This window comes from Anastrepha obliqua, chromosome 1 (assembly GCF_027943255.1).
Source record: "Anastrepha obliqua isolate idAnaObli1 chromosome 1, idAnaObli1_1.0, whole genome shotgun sequence".
In the NCBI taxonomy this organism is placed as follows: Eukaryota; Metazoa; Arthropoda; class Insecta; order Diptera; family Tephritidae; genus Anastrepha; species Anastrepha obliqua.
The window spans coordinates 115,074,702-115,096,067 of record NC_072892.1 but is presented as its reverse complement, the minus strand read 5'-3'; the positions used below and the strand labels follow the sequence as shown (position 1 = coordinate 115,096,067).

At 35.5% G+C, this 21,366-nt stretch overlaps 1 protein-coding gene across 1 annotated transcript in view; it reads right to left on the bottom strand.

The window, feature by feature from the left end:
* Window positions 1-21,366, bottom strand: part of LOC129236770 (collagen alpha chain CG42342-like) — a 159,819-nt gene that overhangs the window by 79,239 nt on the left and 59,214 nt on the right. Inside the window, exon 8 of the mRNA XM_054870982.1 lies at window positions 10,834-10,931. Coding sequence (XP_054726957.1) covers window positions 10,834-10,931 — 98 coding nt within the window. The remainder of the gene's footprint in view (window positions 1-10,833; window positions 10,932-21,366) is intronic.

The window sequence follows — 21,366 nt, the reverse complement described above, 5'->3', positions numbered from 1 at the left end:
TTAGTTTAATAAATAAATAAATAAAATTGAAATTCGTCATCATAAAGGTGGCGCAAAACTAATCATCCAATTTTATTTCTTAATAACTTTTTTACCAAGTAAAAAAATATTTTGATGATGGAGATATTTATTTTGACCTTTGGGTATTCCACAGTTTATCTGTTTGTATACTGCAGCTGTCTCAATCAAAAGTGTAAAATATTACTGCGGCACGCGATTTACAAAAATTATGAGTCTTCCGATAGGGTGATTAATTTTGCACCACTTATACTAAAAGTCGCTTATTACATATATTAGGCAACACTGAATCATTTCCCTGGCAATTGACAAAGAAAAAACTTGTGAATAAACTCAGTGCGAGGAAGGGAACTCATACAAACATATACATCTAATAGAAGAGACTCTGGTAAGTACAGGGTCCGGCACTCGAGGTGTAAACAACTTCAGACCGCTCCCGCATCTATTAGTTGGCTAAATAGCAGTCCAGAGTATTGTTTATAAGCGCGCGGAAGCATATTGCTGAGAGTAAACGCGAAAAAAGCATATCAGTAATGGATTTCAAACGCAATAGTGTGATTGCATTATATTTGCTACAATGATACTGGTAGCATCTCGAAACCTCGTGGAGGTGGTCATCAAAAGACTGCAATGTCACGTGAAATGGTTCAAAAAGTGAAGAAGCGACTTGAGCGAAGTCTCCGACGAAGTTCCAATCAAATGGCGAAAGTAATGAAAATATCTGACCATAGCATACTGAAAAATGATCTGAAAGTCAAGCCTTACATGATCCAAAAGGCGCAAGATCTCACACTAAGGCAGCAACACGTCAGACCTGAGAAAGCGAAGGATTTGATTCGCTTGCCTGAAGCCGAAAGCGGTCAATTTCCGTGCATTGTGCTTTCTGACGAGAAAATTTTTCAAATTGAGCAATTCGTAAACTCCCAAAACGATAGGGTTTACTTGACCGACCGTTCATATGAGAATTGGAGTCAACGATTGGCCACCAGGAGGCAGCACCCGCCACAGGTAATCGTTTGGGCTGCTGTCAACGCAGATGGGCGCTGTCCAATAGTTTATATCGAGCGTGGCTTCAAAATAAATGCGAAATATTATCGGGAAAGTATTCTGGAGGTTACTTTGAAGCCGTGGGCAGACAAACATTTCCATGGATGTTTCAACGGGACTCATCACCGTTTCACAAAGCTCGAGTGAACCAAGAATAGCCGAAAAACAACGTTCCGAACTTCATAACGTCCACACAATGGCTCTCAAATTCACCAGACGCGAATCCGATGGATTATTCTCTTTGAGCCATTTTGGAGAGGAAAATCTGAACTAAAAGATTCACCAGTCTCGAGGCGCTGAGAAAACCCATTGTCCGTGAGTGGAGCTGCGAGTCACATTCGGGCAGCTTGCGATTCGTTTCTGGACCGTCTCAAGGCAATAGTCAAGGCAAAAGGTTTCAGTTTGAGTGCGGGACTGTTATTCCTATTTTATTTCCGACTGTTGTACTATAGACTATTCGCAAAGAGCAATATTTGAACATTATTTCCATACACAGCTCGCGAAAAAATTATAGCACCTCAACTTGTTTGTACAATGTATTTATTTTTTTTTTCATTTCAATTATTTTTTTATAAGGAAACGTTTTATTCTTTCGTTCAAATTCATTCCAGATATAAACTTTGTTCAACATTTATAAAAATTCTACACATTTTCTTTCAAATTTCAAACTTTCTCGGAACTCGGAATTTCCAAAAAACTTTTGTTTAGCAGTTTTACAGCTCATTAAATTTTAGATAATAAAGTGCATGTTTGAAGTGACTCCAAATTTTGGTTGTGTTTGGATAATTTTTCTGCCCTAATAGTGTTGCGCATTTTCTCCATATCAGGTATTTTCCTTAAATATGCCGAATTACTGTGAAGAGAATTCACTCTAAGCTCAAACTGGATCACATGCTTGACCGATTATAAACGATTTTGATTTAAAATGTCTATAAAATGTTAATAAATAATATTGAAAATAACAAAATGTAAATATTGAGCATTCGCCAGATGGCAAAAATGCGCCCCCACTGTCTAAGAAACAAATTATAGAAAATCAACTTTTTTGGACACTTTGAAATTGCACTAAAATTTAATTAAAAAATTAAACTGCGTACCAAAAATCTTTCTAGAAATTCTAATTAAAAGCCGTGGTTTAGTGAAACTTTTCCAATTTTAGTTTAAAGTCTGAAATTTGGTCGTATATGAAGTTTGTTCGACATTGAACTATAATTTTATAAAAAACATAATTCATATTAAAAAAAGCAAAGAAAAATAGTTCAGACTGGTCAATATGCCGAGATGCTAAAGGTTTGACGCGGGAAGCTTACTGGAAAGTGCTGATCTAAGCAAGTAACGTACAAGTAAACAAAATCGCTGAATTGGCTATTGATTTCCCATATAATTCTTTCGGTAAGTGAAGGGAGCCCACTTTAAGTAGACCAATAACTGATGAGCCGGAAGCGGGTGATTTTGTATAAAACTTAAAAACCTTTTCTTGCTGAGTCACTTTGTATAACCGCAGAAAGTGAATATAAAGTACTAGAGAAGTAAAAATAAAATTGCAGATGCAGTGGGACCAACCGTGTACTTTTCAAAGGAAAATCTCTTAAGGAAAATCTGTGCAGCTGCTACTGCATCTTCTTGCTATTATATGAGAAAAATAAAATAATATAAAAAATTTAAAAAAGACAGCAGTAGTTTATATTAGCCTGTAACATGGATGCACAATAAAAGATTTTATTCAGAATTTGCAATATGCATTACATTGTGACGCTGAAAAAAAAAAATTATTAAAAAAAATTAAAAAAAGAAACTGTTTTCTTTGCTGCTACATTGGCTTCTTAAATACTGCATAGAAATATTATCTACAAAATTAAATTTTTTGAACGAAAATACTTTCAAAAATTGAGCCGCTTTTTAAGAACAGGAAACACTGTATTATGTATAGTCAAGTGTTGTTGCGCCATCAATTGCTGTCGTTTTGTTGCTGATATTTTACACAAGATATGCTGAATGCTGTCAATGCTGGTGCTTTTGAAGCTAAAGCTGTTGTTAACAACATGCTTACATACTTATTTATTTCTATACCCATGTCGCTCTTTTCATTCTTACATTCTTTCAAAGCTTTTGTTTTTGCATTTGAAATGTTGACAGATATCATTGTTGTTTGTTGCAAACTCAAGTGCCAATAAAAATGTTAAGTAGCTTTACGCTGTCAGATGAGAGATACGCAGCCACGTACACACACCTACATATAAGTATGCATTAGAGGTTTGCAAGTTTGCTACTGGCCACACACAAATGCATGCACATACTCATACACAACATATAACATATCATTTAAATGTACATAATAGAAACATTAATAAAAAATACAAGTTGAAAATATGAAAACTCGTTGATGAAAAACGAAAAAGTCAAAGTACATAGTTGGAGTGACGAACTTTTCGGCAGCTTTGTGTCGTGTAACAGATGCACAAATTTTGTTTTTTTTTAATCCACTTGTTTATTGCGATGTGTTTTTTAAACATTAAGCAATATTTTTACTTAAAACTACTTAATTCCTTTCAGAGAAAAATATTTATGAAACACACCCAGTAGTGCAAGCATTTACTAATTTTATGATAAATAAATATTTGGGTTGGTGCGTGACTACCAATCGGAATTCGGAAAGAACATAGGTTCGAATCTCTTTGAAACATCAAAATTAAGAAAATCATTTTTCTAATAGCGGTCCCCCTCGGCAGGCAATGGCATACCTCCGAGTGTATTTCTGCCATGAAAAAGCTGCCGTTCGGAGTCGGCTTAAAACTGTAGGTCCCTCCATTTGTGGAACCACATCAAGACGCACCCCACAAATAGGAAGAGGAGCTCGGCCAAACACCCAAAAAGGGTGTACGCGCCAATTATATTATATATGTATATATATAATTTATTGACATATGACATAACAATAAATATTGTTTAAAAAAAATGTGTATGCTCAATGCATAGATGTAGTAATAAACACGGAAAGTTGAAATATCGTATTTTTAATTTTTAATGGCAAAAAAAAGAAATCGTGAAAATAGGTGAAATTTTCGTGCTCTAGACCACCGGGTGCCCTTATTTGGCATGGACATGTTCTGAGTATGACCCCAAATGAAATTGCAAAAACGATCTTCAATAGTAAGCTGTATGTGTCCTTTAAAAGGAGTCGCCCAGGGAAAACCTCGATTGATACAGTTAATGAGACGCCAAGATCTTTGGATTGAAAAACTAAAGGATGTCTGCAAACGTTCAAGATTCTTGGTAGAAGTCTTTGAGGGAAGCCAAGGTTCGTCCCAGAACGTCACGCCAACAATGATCATGATGACTTCTTCGATCATTATGTGTAACGTTACATCGCACTTATGTTAATGCATAGCTATAGAGCGTAAAGCTTCAATATGTAGATTATACTGAGTTGCTTGGCAATTGACAAGCTTTTATTGTAATCAATTGTTTTAATAAATAAGTTTTTACTTCTTTCAATTCGATATTACAAATCGCGGGATTTGCGGCACATGATAAATACCGGCATATCGACTGACGGGATCGCGGGATTGGCATCGCCAATGTATTATACATACATATATATGGCCTTGGGGTATACATTATTGTTTAGTAGTTGGTCGAGCTTTCCCTCTAATTTGTAATGTGCGTCTTGAGTTTGTACAACTTGAGCACCGCCGAAGGCCAAAGGGATTTTATGAGACTCTTTTTCATACCAGAAATGCAATCGAAGATTTGCTACTGCATATTGAGGGTCAACTGTCAACAGCAACATCTTATTTCTCCCATATGGCGTCCACAATGTAGGTAAAACCTGTGACCGAATGAATGGTAGTCACGCGAAAAGCCAGTCGGCCATGACGCTTGTAGGTACTCCCCCTGCTCATCTTAATTTGCATTTTTCAGTTTTAAATTAAATTTAATTCAATTGAAATTCAATTGATGTTTTAGTATTCGAACTACTAAATTTTTTCATTAAACATGGAACACAAATTTCTTCAATTTCCAAACTCTAGGTGTAGCACCTGGTATAACGGCGAAAATTACTTGATTGCACCTTTACGTACTCGTAAATACCATATTTGTTGCCTACTTTGTCCTCACAATAACCGAATATAATAATGAATGTTGACACGCCAATCAATTGAGAGATTCATCGCAGTCACTTAGAAAAGTTTGATAAACGCCCGAATAAATAGTTTAAGTCCTCACTATTGGCTGCTGAAAATTCGCTAAAAATCATTGACCAACTGTCTCATATTTCTACGCATAATAGTCTACGTCTCATCGTCATCATATTCATCTTCCTCAGCCTCGTCATCATAATCGATGCCTTACTATGTGAAGGGACAAGTTTCTGTCAACGTCATTAGTTGGCATTGACTTCGTTGCCGAAACTTCGCCAATTCAGCCTCATCAATTGCAAATAAATCCGTAAATATTGTGTAGCCTTATATCGCCCGTGGGAATTATCCAAGCGCTGAGCAGCAGGTGGAGGGTTGAGCTGTAGTCGCCCGCGTACTTGGCCGTTTGTTCACTTGCTGTCGGCGACAACTTGGCTGGTACTGCGCTTCGGCGTTGGGTTGTTTGGTGGTAAGCTTTTGCCGCTTGCTGAAACTCTCGGTGGGCTCGTTGCCAATTTATTTCTTGTAATCATTTTGTTTCATTATTTTTGTCGCACGTTTCTTTCATTCTTTCTGTCGATTTTCTCCAAGGCTTTGTAATAGAGTCTTAAATACGTGCATCGTATACACATACTAGGGTATGCTCTTTTTTCCTATTTTTGAGTTAATACACTGACAGCAGAGAATGTTCACTACATATGTAGAAATTCTTCGTGCCATGATGCCGATTTTGCTTGAATGATCACAGAGATAAAAGCATGTAGACGAGTCACTAAATAAACTACACTGCGTTAAATAAGTAGAGTACTAAGACTCATTGGCAAATTTTGAGTTATTGTCAAGTGTTTAATTTAATTTTAATAATTCTTTGTTTTAATTCTCGTTTATTTATTGAAATAAAAATAAATAGTCTTAAAAAATAATACAGAAATTTTAACAAAAAATATAACAATAATATTAGGTCGGACGAAAATATATTTATAACAAAAATAGATAAAAAGTTTTTGTATTAAATTATTTATAGGAATAATTAAGAAGTTGAATGAAAGAGTATTGAGCAGAAACAAAGACAATCCCAATAGATTTGCAGATATTATTGAATTCTATCAGAGCTCTCACGATGGGTGCTCTCCTTGCATGTAGATCCCTTATAATAAAGCCAATATGGAGAAACTTTAAATTACGAAGCGCTATAGATGGGGTATTAAGATAGATTCGCTCAAGAAGAGAGAGGGAATCCGCAACACATTGAATAAAATATAATACGAAAGATAAAGACAAGATAGATCGCCGAGATTGCAGTGATTTCAAATTGAAATAAGAATAGTTTGAGGGTATGGGTTGGTAAGAGCAAGGAGAAGGTAGAACAAAACCGGTAAACAATTTTCGGAAATGTTCAATTCGAGTTATGCTACAGGCATGATAAAGCCTCCAGATCAAGGATTTACTCATTCTTTCGTATATTCCACTTTAGAATATGAAATAGAAGAAATAAGATGGCGTTAAAGGAGAAAAATACTTGGCGAAACTAATCTGCTAGTATTTCGAAATATTTAAAAACAGTTGATTACTAGTAGCCCAAGAAAGAACTTTATCAAACTCATTGTGGAGCATTTGCGAATCAAATGAGTTTTTTACAATGGCGTAAATTTCAAGGTCGTCAGCATAAAGTAAAAACTTCCCATATGAAAATAGCTTTTAGGTCATCGATAAACAAAATAAATAGGAAATATTTCCAAAATACTAACTTGCAGAACTCCAGATGATACAATAAAAGAATAATACTGATGATTGTGAACAACAACCATACATTTACGATTCAAGTGGCAAGACTCTAACCAACGGAAAAATATGGAATGGAAGCCAAGGTATGCTAATTTCTTGACAAGGATTGAAAGTCTTGTTTTAGGAATGAAAATCTTTTTTTTAGAAAATATAGTTTATGCTTCAAGAAAAACCATATAAATCGTAATTTCAAACTTTGTACAAAATTTCATCAAATTTTTCAACTTTTTAGACAAAATTTTTAGTACAATAAAGTGAAAGTTTCAAGTGACAACAAAATACCATCGATTTTTGGTAAAAATTCTAATGAGGTGTAAAACTGTAAACCTAGAAAAATTTTACAAATTCTGGTTAAAAAGTTAAAAGTTTGACAAAACTTGAAACGTTGCGTTATATGGTTTTTGTACAATCTAGTAGAAACCCTAAATAATAAAGGGTACAAAAGAACAGGATATACAGATGGCATTTCTGTATTATTTAAAGGCTACCATGAAAGGACCATAAAGGATTTGATGCAGAGGCCTTAAATACAACCTGGGAATGGTGTAGCAAAAGGGGATTATCAATAAACCCTTCCAGAACTACTAGTATCCCCTTTTATAGGAAAATGATTTTAAATAAACCCACTCTGGTAGTAAATGGAATAGAGATACCACTAAAGGAAGAGGTTGAATATCTAAGAATTATCTTGGAAAAAAACTTACAACCTCAACTTAGTAATAGAAAAGGCAACGAAAAAATTTTGGACAACAAAACAACTTTTGGGTAAACCTTGGGAGCTGAGCGCTAAAATGATGGCCAAAACGAAAATCAAATTGTATGTATGTATGTAGAATTTGCGGGTACACCCTTTTTGGGTGTTTGGCCGAGCTCCTCCTCCTATTTGTGGCGTGCGTCTTGATGTTGTTCCACAAATGGAGGGACCTACAGATATTTTTCTGAGGAGCTTTTTCATGGCAAAAATACGCTCGGAGATTTGCCGACCGAGATTCGAACCTACGTTCTCTCTGTGAATTCCGAATGGTAGTCACGCACCAACCCATTCGGCTACGGCGGCCGCGCAATCATATAACAGCTTTATAAAAACAAAGAGAAAATGGTATACAGATGGATCCAAAACGCTTCAGGGGGCAGGAGCAGGAATAGTGGGCCCTAGAGCACATAAATCTCTAACACTGAGTACAGATATCATTTTCCAGTGGAAACTGTGGAAACAGTGGAAATCGTATCCAAAAGAGTGTTCGAAAAAGTAAAAATTTAAATACTTTCGGACAGTCCATCAGTCCTCAAAGCCTTAACAAAATCCGGTCTTAATCAGGTCTCCCTGATTTGGGTATTAGGACATGAGGGACACGAAGGAAACGAGAAAACAAACTTTTATGCCAAAAGAGGGGCAGAAAGAACCAAACCCATATTTCGGCTTTAATAAAAACAACCTAAAACAGGAAACCAAAAACTGGATCCAATTAGAACCTGAAAATACTGAAACTTTACAGACGACCTTAATCACTCCAAAAAGTTCCTGAGCTTTAATACCAACAGAGCAAAATCTGTTCTAACCCTTGCTGAAAAGGGACTGCAAGTACTCTACGGAGCACTTACAGGCTCACTTTACCTACACTAAACATTTCAGTACAATAGAATAGTCTAGCACTAGTTTATACAGGTTCTGCTGAGATGAAGAGGAGTCCATGGAACACTTCATCGCCAATTGTGAAGCATTAGGTTACAGGAGACGTAGCATCCTGATCTTGTACCTACTAGAGGATGAAAACTTACAAATGATCCCTTCTAAGGAGCTGGTTCGATTACTCGCAATACTAAATAATTAAAATTAAGCACTTAGAAGCGGAAAATAGATCAATCTGGTCGCACTGCATAAAGGCCATGGCCTAACCCGTACAACCATTCCCATTACCATTACCATGGTTTTTGTTGTAGTACGAACAACAATTTTAACAAATATTATAATAAAATAGTGGTGTGCTTATATTTTGTCAACACTCTGCATTTGAGGAGAAATCGTAGAAGTACGAATTAATAGTGATAAGGGCATGAACCATTCGTTTATGTGAACAAGGACTGTCTGAATCGGTTCACATAAACTAGCTGAAACTATAGGTCGTATAAATCGGCAGCCTACAGTCCGGTTCACTTGATTAGAGGCCATAAGTTTATGGATAATAATTGATAAGAAGATAATTCTTATAAAAGAAAGAAAGTATTTGATCGCGTAACACAATGAGAATTCAATTGAAGACTATTCTTTGCTCGACAATAAAATGCGTCAAAATATTATTGCATCTAACGGTCTTTCGTATCCGTAAGACTGCAGCAGCTGTAATATGTGCTCGTATTATTTTCCAAACAAGATTATTACAAACAGCTGAAGCTACTTGAATTGACTTCAAATTCACTGTTCTCTCATACGTAGAGGAAAATACTTATGCACACACGTGTACACCTATGTGAGTATGGATTACTTTTGGCAACATTCGTCCTTCAGTCACTGATAAACGAGCTGGAATAAATAGTGGGTTACGTTGCTGTTACAAATCTTGGTTGCGCCTGGGGCGACGCCCCGAGAGTAACTTGCAACATAATAATACCCACGCAAAACAAAAACAAAAACTATATACACACGGACATATAGACATAGATGAATGCCTAAAATATGACTCCAATAATGTCGCGACAACGTGTACGACAATTACGTTAACAAGCACACATAATTTCATTCCCAGATATATTTTCTCACAATTTACGAAAATAGGTTAAACTGGAAAAGATGATTAAGGGAGTTCAATAGGAGAGTGCGGCAGCTTAGCTAAGGAAACATGTGAGAAAAGCAGTAAAAAATTTTTGGAAATATGAAACAGAGGAAAGTATACCATTTTATGAGGTAATGCTTGTAAGTGCAAATGGTGCAAATGAGCGACTTAAGAGCCTTAATATATTATATATGAAATGTAAGTATGTACATGTGTGTGCAACCCTAAATGAAATCCGGGCTATTAGGGTAATGAGGACAAATGGCGGCTTGATAATGTAAGAAGGTCTATATGCCTTTGGCATATTAATGTGACGAAAGTGTTAAGCTTAACAGGTAGTCAACATGCAAGGGAGTATACTAAATACATATGCGTTATGGCATAACAACGCATCACATACACAGGTGGTAGTAGCAGCTAAGATGGTCGCGCAGGCTTTGTCAGATTTAAGAATCTTCGCAGCAGCATGTAAAGTACAGCAAAGGTACAGTCGTGCATACGCTTGCATACATATGTACATCTTTAACTGTGGATTTATATGCACATACAAACATATTCATACATATATCTATACATTTTCATGTTTACACAGTTTCACATTTTTTACACGACGACGCATTATTCCTCACACATTCGTACTGAAACATTGTGCATTCGTTCTCAAAAATTATGTATTTTACAAGCATACACATACACATACAATATTTAGTGTCCTATAGTATCTACCAGCTACATACCATATATTACTTGTACTCGCATATTCCATGCACTAAGCTACTTCAGGCATTACACGCGTAAATATGTTTTCTACTTTACAAATATTTATATTTATTTACATAATTTCATCCAAACTTGTACACACATTTGCATATATCTAGTTATGTAAGTACGTATGCTAGAACTACGGCGTTTTAAGATTTGTTGCGTATACGCCACGCAATCCCTAAGCGGCGCAACAGCAAATCAAACGCCCAAATGTATGCATAATTCGCGATACAAAGCAAAGCAAAAGCGATAAGGAAATTTAATTACAAAATTTTGCAGTTCAACATTTTGGCTGCTGGATTACTTACCCGCTTGCCGCGTTTGCCGCGCGGTCCTTTCTCGCCGGGTGGGCCAGCCGGTCCTGCCGGGCCCAATTCACCGCGTTCGCCAGGTGCGCCAGGTGGTCCTGGAAGAAAATGCAGTGGTTTAGTTAAATTTTAAATTCGCACAGCAATATATTTGAAAATTTCTGTTGGTTTTTTGATTTTGTTCATATATTTTAGTTGATCAATATTTGGTCAATAGTAGGTGAGCTTGTACGTGTGATGATTGGTTTTCATGATAAGGAGAATGCTTAGTTTCGTTTTTATGTACATAGGTGGCGCAAAATTAGTCACCGTATCGAAAAACTCATAATTTTTGCAAATGGGAATCGTAGGTCAATCATATTCGACACTTGAGATTTTCATCACTCAAAAGCACTTTTTTTCTTGTAGAAAAGTTATTCAAACACAAAATTGGATGACTAATATAAAGGGCTGATGTTGAATGTGAACCACACATAAACGTCAAGTTTTTTTCTGCATTTCATTTGACATTTTTCAATTTCAGACTAACTCAATTTGAACCATGGAAAGATACATAATCGAGCAACGCGCTAAAGTTATTCAGGACTATTATGAAAACGGGCGTTCAAACCAAAATGCATATCGCGCACTTCGTGATTCTTTCGGTCAATTTAATCGTCCAAATGTGCGTACAATCGGAAAAATTGTGCAAAAGTTTGAGAAAACCGGATCTGTAGGAGGTGTGAAAACACCAGTGCATGCTCGTACAGCTCGTACTGCAAAAAATATTGCTGCTGTTCGCGATAGTGTGGTTGAAGAGCCGTCCACCTCAACTCGTCGTCGCGCCCAACAATTGCACCCCTCTCGGTCAGGCAGTTACTTTGAATAATGTTCGCTATAGTGAGATGATAACGAACTTTTTATGGCCCGGAAGATATGGATGTGGACGATATGTGGTTTCAACAGGACGGTGCCACTTGTCACACAGCTAACGAAACAATGGCTCTTTTGCGCGAAAAATTTGATGGCCGAATAGTCTCACGTCGCGGCGATGTCAATTGGCCGCCAAGATCATGTAATTTGACACCGTTGGATTTCTTCCTTTGGGGTTATTTGAAAGAAAAGGTGTACGTCGATAAGGCAGCAACAATTCAAGAGCTAAAGGATGAGATAATTCGACACATTGACGGCATAGAACCTCAATTATGCCTCAGCGTCATCGAAAATTTCGACCATCGGATGGAGGTGTGCCGCCGAGGCCGCGTTGCCATTTGGCCGATATTTTGTTTCATACGTAATTAAGCCATACCAATATTATCGTAATAAATAGAAATGACAATAATTTCTTAAACAAAAAAACACCGGCCCTTGAAACTTAACCACCCTTTATAAAGAATAAATGTTTAGTGGTGAATAATTTTATAACTAACAACGTCATGCATTTAAAAACCCAATATTCTTTTTTTATGAGAATCTGTTTTATTGTAAAAATGTCTCGTTATCGGGGGAAAAATAAAAATCTCATAGTAAAATTTGAATAAAATCAAAACGCAAGGAGCAAAACAGTCAAATAATTTAAAGACATATTGTAAACACAAATTACAATATTGGTGCAAAATTGTTTGCATGTCATTCGCCAGCAAATTGCTTCACAAATTGTAGTGCACGCCTGAACAAATTTCAAAATTGAATACGAACATACAATAGCTCGAATGGTGTTTAATTGAATTTTCACTCCAAGAGACGTGACTATATGCGGATGTGAATAATTACACCAATGCCATTTAAAAAGTTAATCAACACTTGCCACGAATGGGAATTCAGTATTCTGAGGTGGCAGCATTCATTGATGAACATTCAAATAAACGCGCAGTCAATGGCAGCTGACACGGCCCATTTAAATGTTAACAAATACTTACGAGTGCATACATGCCACGTGTACCCACAATGCGTTTGCATTTAATCGGCGCCTATTGAAATTCAATTTGAGCAATGCAATGCTCTAAACACAAATACATTTTAGTTTTGCGATTAAAACGTCTGGTCACAAGTGGGACGTTTTGCTCTGAATATATGTATGTATTTATATTTATATCGACACTGCCTTAAATAACTGGGACTTATTTACAAGTTTTGACTCCTTATTTATTCCTCATTTAATTCTAATAATTTTTTTTTTCCTACGAAAACCACATGAATTCAAGTTTGTGTATGCGCACATTTTATATCCATACATATCTTCGCTCCACGCAAACTACGCGGAAAATTTTTAAATTAAAGCTTTCCTCCTAAAATATGTGCACAGTTTGATAATGGCAAATTGTTTATAATTCGGATTTAAGATAACAGTTTTCTAAAAACAAAAATACTAATCAATCAAATTGAATTAAAATGTTGCAAAGCTCTTTATTCCGCAAACCAAAATTAAATAAATTAGGAGCCTTTTGTAAGTAATTAATTTTATCTTTTTCGGCTATATGGGCTCAATAAATAGGCAAACAGCAAGTAATTGATTTTGGAATGTACCAAGTGGCACGAGTAACAGCTCTGGATTAGCGCGTGAGTAGTCCTTTTAGGATGTCTCTAGTTTTCGCTTAATTCATAAGTATTGTGTTATTGTATTTCGCTAAATTAGACAAAGACTCGCTTATGTTACACTTACAGGGCAGACCAAAAGACCACGATGTCGAAGTGCACACCTCATTTTCATTCATTCATTCGAGCTACGCTCACCATTTAAAACTATCTGGTGATTTGTTCGAGTAGAGACTACTTTAGCAAGCGATTCTATGACTGGAAGCTGAAAGTAGTATTTCGAGGTCTATTCATTACCTTCATCGTAGGATAACTCTTATAGTTCATAACACAAATGGAAGATTTGAAACAAAAAAGTACTGGGAAAGGGCGCATAGTCTATGTTTAATTCGCAGCTTCTCGTAATGCTATGCTAAACGTATTTTATGTGGTTTCACTCAGTTATTGCGTTGCTATTTTTCGCCACCCGCGACGGTTTATGTTACATCGTTCCTTAGTTACCTATTACTGTTTTAGCAACAAAAAGTGCGCATTTTGCGGTGGTTGGAAAAGGAAGGGCATGACGACATAATTGACGGCATCGACGGTGGCAATAGTTTGAAGAATGACTACAACTACAACCAAAGGTACTTTATAAATTTTTCGTAGAAAATTGCAGTGATACTTCCCAGACTGCTACTCTCAACATTTCCAGACAACAAGGTTGTAAACATATCGTCTCATAAAAAACATTCAGAAATTACAGAATTTTACAATGGTACTACTGGCGGCCACCGTAGCCGAATGGGTTGGTGAGTGACTACCATTCGGAATTCACAGAGAGAACGTAGGTTCGAATCTCGGTGAACATCAAATTAAAAAAAAAAAAACAATTTTCTAATAGCGGTCGCCCCTCGGCAGGCAATTGCAAACTTCCGAGTGTATTTCTGCCATTAAAAAGCTCCTCATAAAAATATCTTCCGTTCGGAGTCGATTTGAAACTGTAGCTCCCTCCATTTGTGGGAAGAACATCAAGACGCTCACCACAAATAGGAAGAGGAGCTCGGCCAAACACCCAAAAAGGGTGTACGCGCCAATTATATTATATATATATTAGGCCGGGTCGATTTGTGGGGAGGCAAAAAAATCGCCCATTGCTCTGTGAAAATCGTATTCTAGGGATCAAAATAAGAAACTTTGCCGAAGAAACCATATCTCTAAAACGAATTCTGATGTCCCCCAATTTGGGTTTTCATGTAAAGGCCAAAAATGGTGATATTTTGAAATGATTGTATGGGGAACCCCCCAGGGGAGTGTGCCACTGTCATGGCTGGATCGTCCAAAGTTAGGGGGGTCGGTCATACGTTTGGACTCGATTGGAGCACTCTAAATGGGTCAAAGTGGGATATTTCAAAATTTACCCCTACTCAAAAGTTCGACCCAAATTTGGGGACATCAGAATTCGTTTTAGAGGTATGGTTCCTTCGGCAAAGTTTCTTATTTTGATCCCTAGAATACGATTTTCACAGAGCAATGAGCGATTTTTAAATCGACCCGACCTAATATATATATATATATATATATATATGTAAACTATGTCGGTGTAAATTTTTATTAAAAAATATTGAAAATTTACAAATTTATGTATATAAACGCAGCAATGAATAATAATTTGATATCAAAAAAGCCAAAAATTTTATTAATCTACACAATGGTGGCTATCGTTGTACGTACTCGTATTTTTTTATTTTTTTTTTTGACAAAATGGTGGTGATTTGAATTTTGATGTGTGTTTTTCACCATTTTTTTGATTTTCAACAGGCCCAAAAAATAGATATTTTCAAAATTTTGAAAATCGGCTATGAACAACGATAGCCAATGCTATACCAAAACGTTTGGAAAAAAAGAAAATTAAAATCGGTTCATTAGACTTCGACAAATCGTTGCCACCGAATCAAAAAAAGTCGTTTCGAGAAAAACGCGTTTGAAATAAAGCATCGGAATAATAAAGCCGGGAATAAAGCGAATTTCGCTTTAAAATTTTTACCACATTTTCTTGAGTAGTTTTACTAACAATTTATGCAAAAAAAAAATCGATTTTTTTTTTAATTTTCACAGAGGTGTTCCCCCTTAATGAAAGCGCATCTTGCTTGTCGAAGCACAATTAAAACATTGCCTCGGTAGTTGCGGTTCCTCATTCAGCGTATTACACAATGCTCTCACGAACAAGAAAATATCCCAGAAGCAGAATGAAAAAAATATGGGTGTGCACTCCCTCGGAGTTCAGACAGAAAATATACAAAAACCCATTGCAAAAAAAAAACTAGTTTTCTAAGTCACGTCCAACGTCTTTCATAGAAGGCGTAGAGTAAAAATGTAAAATTTTGGCTGAAGTATTTTTATGCTTGTTGGTGGTTTTTCCAATGTTTTTGTTTTTAAACTTATAAGTTTTCATAAGTTAACTAGGAAATTATTGCAAATTCATTACTTTTCATTTCATATTAGATAATCAATATAAATCTATTAGTTCAAAAAAATAAATTAAATTAAAATTAATATTTTTCATATTTTTGGGAAAAGATTGTTATGAAAAAAAAAAATATTCTTGAATTCTTTTCACCTCTTCATTCATTTTTCGCATATTTGGGAAAGTAAGGATTTGTGTGGAAGATATTCTTCAAAAATTGATCTTGAGAGTATGTGTATCTGAGCTATTTCAGGTATACACAAAAAAAAAAAAAAATAATAAATAAATAAAAGAATGAGAAAAACCGTGTTTAAGAAATTTTGTGATAAATTTTCTATTATACTCGTATTTACAGATTCAGTTGAAGACGAAATTACTAAGATGATACCTACATTTGGGACCATTTATTCACACAATAAAATCTTTCGTACTTATCAGGAAGTGAAAAATACTCTATTTACTTCTTTCAATGATATTAGAACTTTTCGTTGCTCAGGAGAAGTTGGGAAATGTTGTTCAACCAAAATACTGCTTACTTTAAATTAAATTGTTAAAGAACGCAATTTTTTTTCTTTTTTTTTTATAAAATGAATTTCCTATATAAATAGGTAATTTTCAGGGTTTTTGGAATTCGTCACAGAGAAGTTTGACTGCACAGATATTTTGACCAGTTTTGATTGCTTTTCGTTTGTCTTTTTAATTCTAATTAATATTATTTTTTCTCTAAAAATATAACTTACTCTACAACAAATATCATATACTTGTACATAAATCAAATTTTCAAACCTTTTAGAAGATTAAAAATGATCAACAAATTTTCATCACGAAAAAAACGTTGACTCTAGGTTATATGGAGAAAATTGGCAACACCGCCATTGAAAAAATCATCAAAAAGCAACGAGAACTTTGAGACATTTCAAACTTTTACTTTACACTATATTAGAATTTAATGGGCTATAAAAATGTTTCTAATTTTTTTTTTAATTTTATGATTTTCATAAATCTTGTGCAAAGTTTGAAACTTTGATTTATATATATTTGTTATAGAATAACTATATTTTTATACAAAATTATTGAATATGAAAATAAGCGAAAGGAAAACAGTAGAAACTGTTCAACATAACCCGATTCTATTATTTTGTCCGTAAGTGTATATGCATATGTAAATGAAATATATGCACATAAAATGTTTAATACTGAATGCTTTATGGAACCAACTATTTTAATGCTGAGCGAAAATTTATATTAGTATATGTATGTATGTTGTTGATGTCATATTAGCGAAAAATTTGAACTCGATTGCCATAATTTTGAACCGATGACACGCCACTTGAATAAATTAAAGTCGCATAAAAGTCACCAAATAAAAAAATCGGAATATTTTATGTTAAATAAATGCCATTCTGAAGCATGTTGGTAATGCGGCTTATCATCACTTTATCAAAAATCTATACGACCATGTAATATGCCATAATATTTCCATTTCCAGCGCAATTTAGAAACTTAATAAACTTTCGATAGCCAACAAAGCGAGTAACAGGAGCAGCAGCAGCTGCCAAAGCACATGCCTTAACCCCCTCACCCAAGGTTCGAACAATGGACAACGAGAACGATAACAATAAAAAATTGTTGGTGCAAAAAGCGAGGAAATGGAGAAAATTTGTTGCCATTTTGAATGGCATCACTCGACCACAAAAATTTTTCATTACTTTTACGATTCCCCAGTTGATCATTTCAGCCGGCTGCGGCAAACAGCTGGGGTTTGACAATCACCCTACACGCCGTCGCAAATGCGCTAACAACAACAACAGTTGGAAGTATGCAGAAGGAAATAGTGAAGCAATAGCAAAAGTCGTAACAATAGCAAACAGAGAGAGGTGCCGACTAGCGAGTGGTAGGGTACTACAAGTATGTGGTGGTTTTGCGACGGTTGGAGCTCCGGCAGTATTTGGCATTTGGTTGACTTCTAACAAAAGCCCGTTAGAATTTTTCTTAGTTTAATGGCTCTCTCTTCATTTCATGGCGGTAACTCAACTAACAAATAAAATTGAGTAAGTAAAAAAACAAGACAGAAAAAGAAAAATCAGTAAAGGAAAAGCAGAAATAAAGGCGCGAAATAAGAGCAGGCGATTTGCGAAATTCAATTTGGTCTAGTATTCGGACGGGGTAAAGTACGTACTTCGAGTATGAATTTTTTAGTTGCAAAGTGGAGTTCAAATTTATTGGACATTTAAAGTTTATTGCGTTGCGAACACATCATTCAATGAATGGATGGAGTGGCAGGTAATTTCGGTTGAGCACTAATGCGCTTAAACTTATACTTCTTGAAGTAATCGTGGCCACAGTCGTTCCGTTTCTCTTTTATTGAAATAAAAAAAGAAATTAACTGAAAGTATTATATTTTCCGCTTTTTTGCTCATAACTGTTTTTCAAAATAAATGCATACATTTACTAATTAAGTAAGTCAGTCTTTCTTCCGCTTACCGCAGAAGAAAAGTATATTCTAAGGGAGCCGATTTTTTATACTAAAATAATTCGAGAGGGATTCAAGTCCCATTGTGGACATGAAACGCCGAAGACAACGGCAGACAATACTAAGCCACCGAGTGCATTGTTGTCATGAAGAAGATTTTACAAAAAAACCGTCTGTCGTTCTGAGGCGGCATAGAAATGCAGTTCACTCCATATGTGGAACAACATCAAGGCGCATACCCACACATCGTTCCTAACATATTCGGGTTCTACTTAAAATTCTATGAAAGGTCCATCAGAGCATAGCTCCTAAGTCAACTTCGAACCCCCCAAATTTTAAGAGATAATATCTTTAATTAGTACGAAAATTGAGAGGCAGTTATGGTAGGAGAGGCAGTTAATATAGAAAGTAGAAAAAATATAATAATATATAATATATAGAATAATAATAATATATAATATATAGAATATACAATATATAGAATATACAAGGGGAAGTCCAAAATAAATAAGACTGGCGTCATAAAAATGTTTTTGATGGCACCATCTTTTTAATTAGTGCGTTGGAAGTTACATCCCTAGCTGACTTGTGAAAGCTGGGTGGCATTCGGTTCAGTGAAAGCGAAGTATTGCGTCTAAAGTGTCAGCATGTGTTTGCCATCGGTACAAAAATAAGTTTCGAACAAAGAGCTAATATCAAATTTTGTTTTAAAATCGGTAGAACCTTTACCGAAACATTTGAATTGATGAAAAAATTTATGGCGATGGTTTACGCGATTTAGAGATGGTTGTGAGGACAGTACTAACAATGAATATATGGGCCGCCCAAAATCGGTAATCACCGAAAAGTCCATCGAAATTGTTCGTAAATTTATCAAAAATGAACACAAACTATTACTGAAATTCATAGAATCAGAGTTGAATATCGATTCATCGCATTTTAACTGATCATTTGAGCTTCGAAAGGTCTGTGCACGTTTCATTCCGCACAAGTTAACTGTGGACCAAAGACGAGAACTTCCTTTACAATATTGTAACTGGTGATGAAGTATGGTGCTTCCAACATGAACCTGAAACTAAGCGTCAAAGTACCGAATGAAGGCTCCAGATGAGCCACAATCCAAAAAATAGCGTTTGGAGAAGTAAAAAATCTAGTCGATGTTCATTTGTTTTTACGATTCCAATAGAATTGCCCACAAGGAGTTCGTTCCAACGTGCCAAACCGTCAATGCAATTTTCTATCTCGGCGTTTTGAAGCGTTTGTTGCATCGCATTCGTCAAATTCCACCTGAATACCGCGAAGGAGGAAGCTGTCGCTTATTGCATGATAATGCACCATTTCATCGCTCCACTCTTTTGACTGATTTTTTGACTAGAAATCGCATTTTAACTATCAGTCACTCATCGTATTCGCCTGATATGACTCCCTGTGTTTCTACCTATTCAGGAAATTGCATTTTGCAATGAAAGGAAAACGTTTTGCGTCCGTAGAGGTCACCCAAAAGGCTTTTACCGACATCCTGAAGGACATTTCGGTCAATGACCTGTAACACTCATTCTAAAAGATCGCGCAAAACAGTGTATCGAGGCCAGACGGGACTATTTCGAATAAATAAGCTCGAAGTGATCAGAACAAAGCTCCTGTCGTTTCTATTTTAGCTCAGTCGTGTTTATTTTCGACTTCACCTTGCAAAGTCTTTTTTTCTAACCTAGAATGACTCATTGCAACCTATAAATAACACTGAAATTTCAGTTGTTGAAAAAATATGACACGCAAGCCTTTTTATAACAAAAACATTAATATTTAAAGATAATCATATTTTATTTAGTTCTTTAGTTGAAAAAAACTTTCTTTTAATTTTTAAATTTCTTTGTAAAGCTGAACGCAGAGAGCTGCTTTGAATGCTCCAACATTAGTCAGCCATTATGTGTGCCTTCCAGTAGCCTTTATAGCATTCATACATCGTACGAAGGTCCTGGTGGAACCGCTCTCCTTCTCCTTCACTGTGATTCCCAAAATTGGCTGGGATATAGTCGAGGTGATTATGAAGAAGGTATCACTTGATGCTCCTGTTATATCTAAGACTTTGAAAGTGGCTCATTAGTTTTTCCATGTTGGAAATAATTAGAACTTTTTTTATTCCCCAAAAAAATTTGGATAAGAAAAACAAACTTATTCTATGCGTTTTTCTCGATTTCTGTCATAAAGTCCGTAAAATTATCTTTTATCTTTTCCACACTTAGTTTTGGAAATTTGTTTGATAGGAGAAATAACAATTTCCGTTTTTGTCAACACCCTTTACAAATGGTTTTATAAACCCATTTAAGCAAAGAACACAGGTATACTTTGTCTAACCACTTTGTTGGCCTAGAAGGAAGTTTATCATTTTTAAGTCGACATAAATTAGTCAGTTGTGTTCCGCATATTTAGTTTTATCTAAAACCAGGACAACAGTTGGTTATTCTTTTTTTCTAGTAGAATGTGCAATAGGCAACAACCCCAATTTATTTCCATTGCGCAAGAGAACGCATTTTAGACTCCGTTTTGAATATATTTCAGAAGATTTTGTTCTCTTGTGCGGTAAAAAGAAATTTTAGTTTCCTTTGTTATTAAGTTTCTTTCTTTTAGTCTAATCCCTGATAAGCTCGTTTAAATCATCCTGGTTGAATATCCTAACAGTCAGTGTTCGCCTTTAAATGCAGAGGCTCCTCCTTTGATGGACTAGCTTGAGGTTCAATTGATATCTTACGGCTTAAAAGACGTCTATATGCCGACTGTATGCCAGGATATTCCCATTTAGCTAGATTTTTCCGATTAATGCCGATTTTGTTAACCAAACAAAAATAATCATCGAAGTGGTGGTTCATGGGTTCCTTCCAGACCATGACAGCTTCGTACCTAAATCTATTTCTTTTCTTATTTGTCCACAATCGTAAAAACTGAACGCATATTTTACACGCTTTTCGGGGAATCCAAGCTTATTTTTCATTTCCTTCGGATAATCAAAGTAGTTTTTGTAAGCCTCAGTTGACAATTAATACGAACGGTGTCACATTTAATCTATATTCTTTAAACATACACTCTTCGCAAATGAAACAAA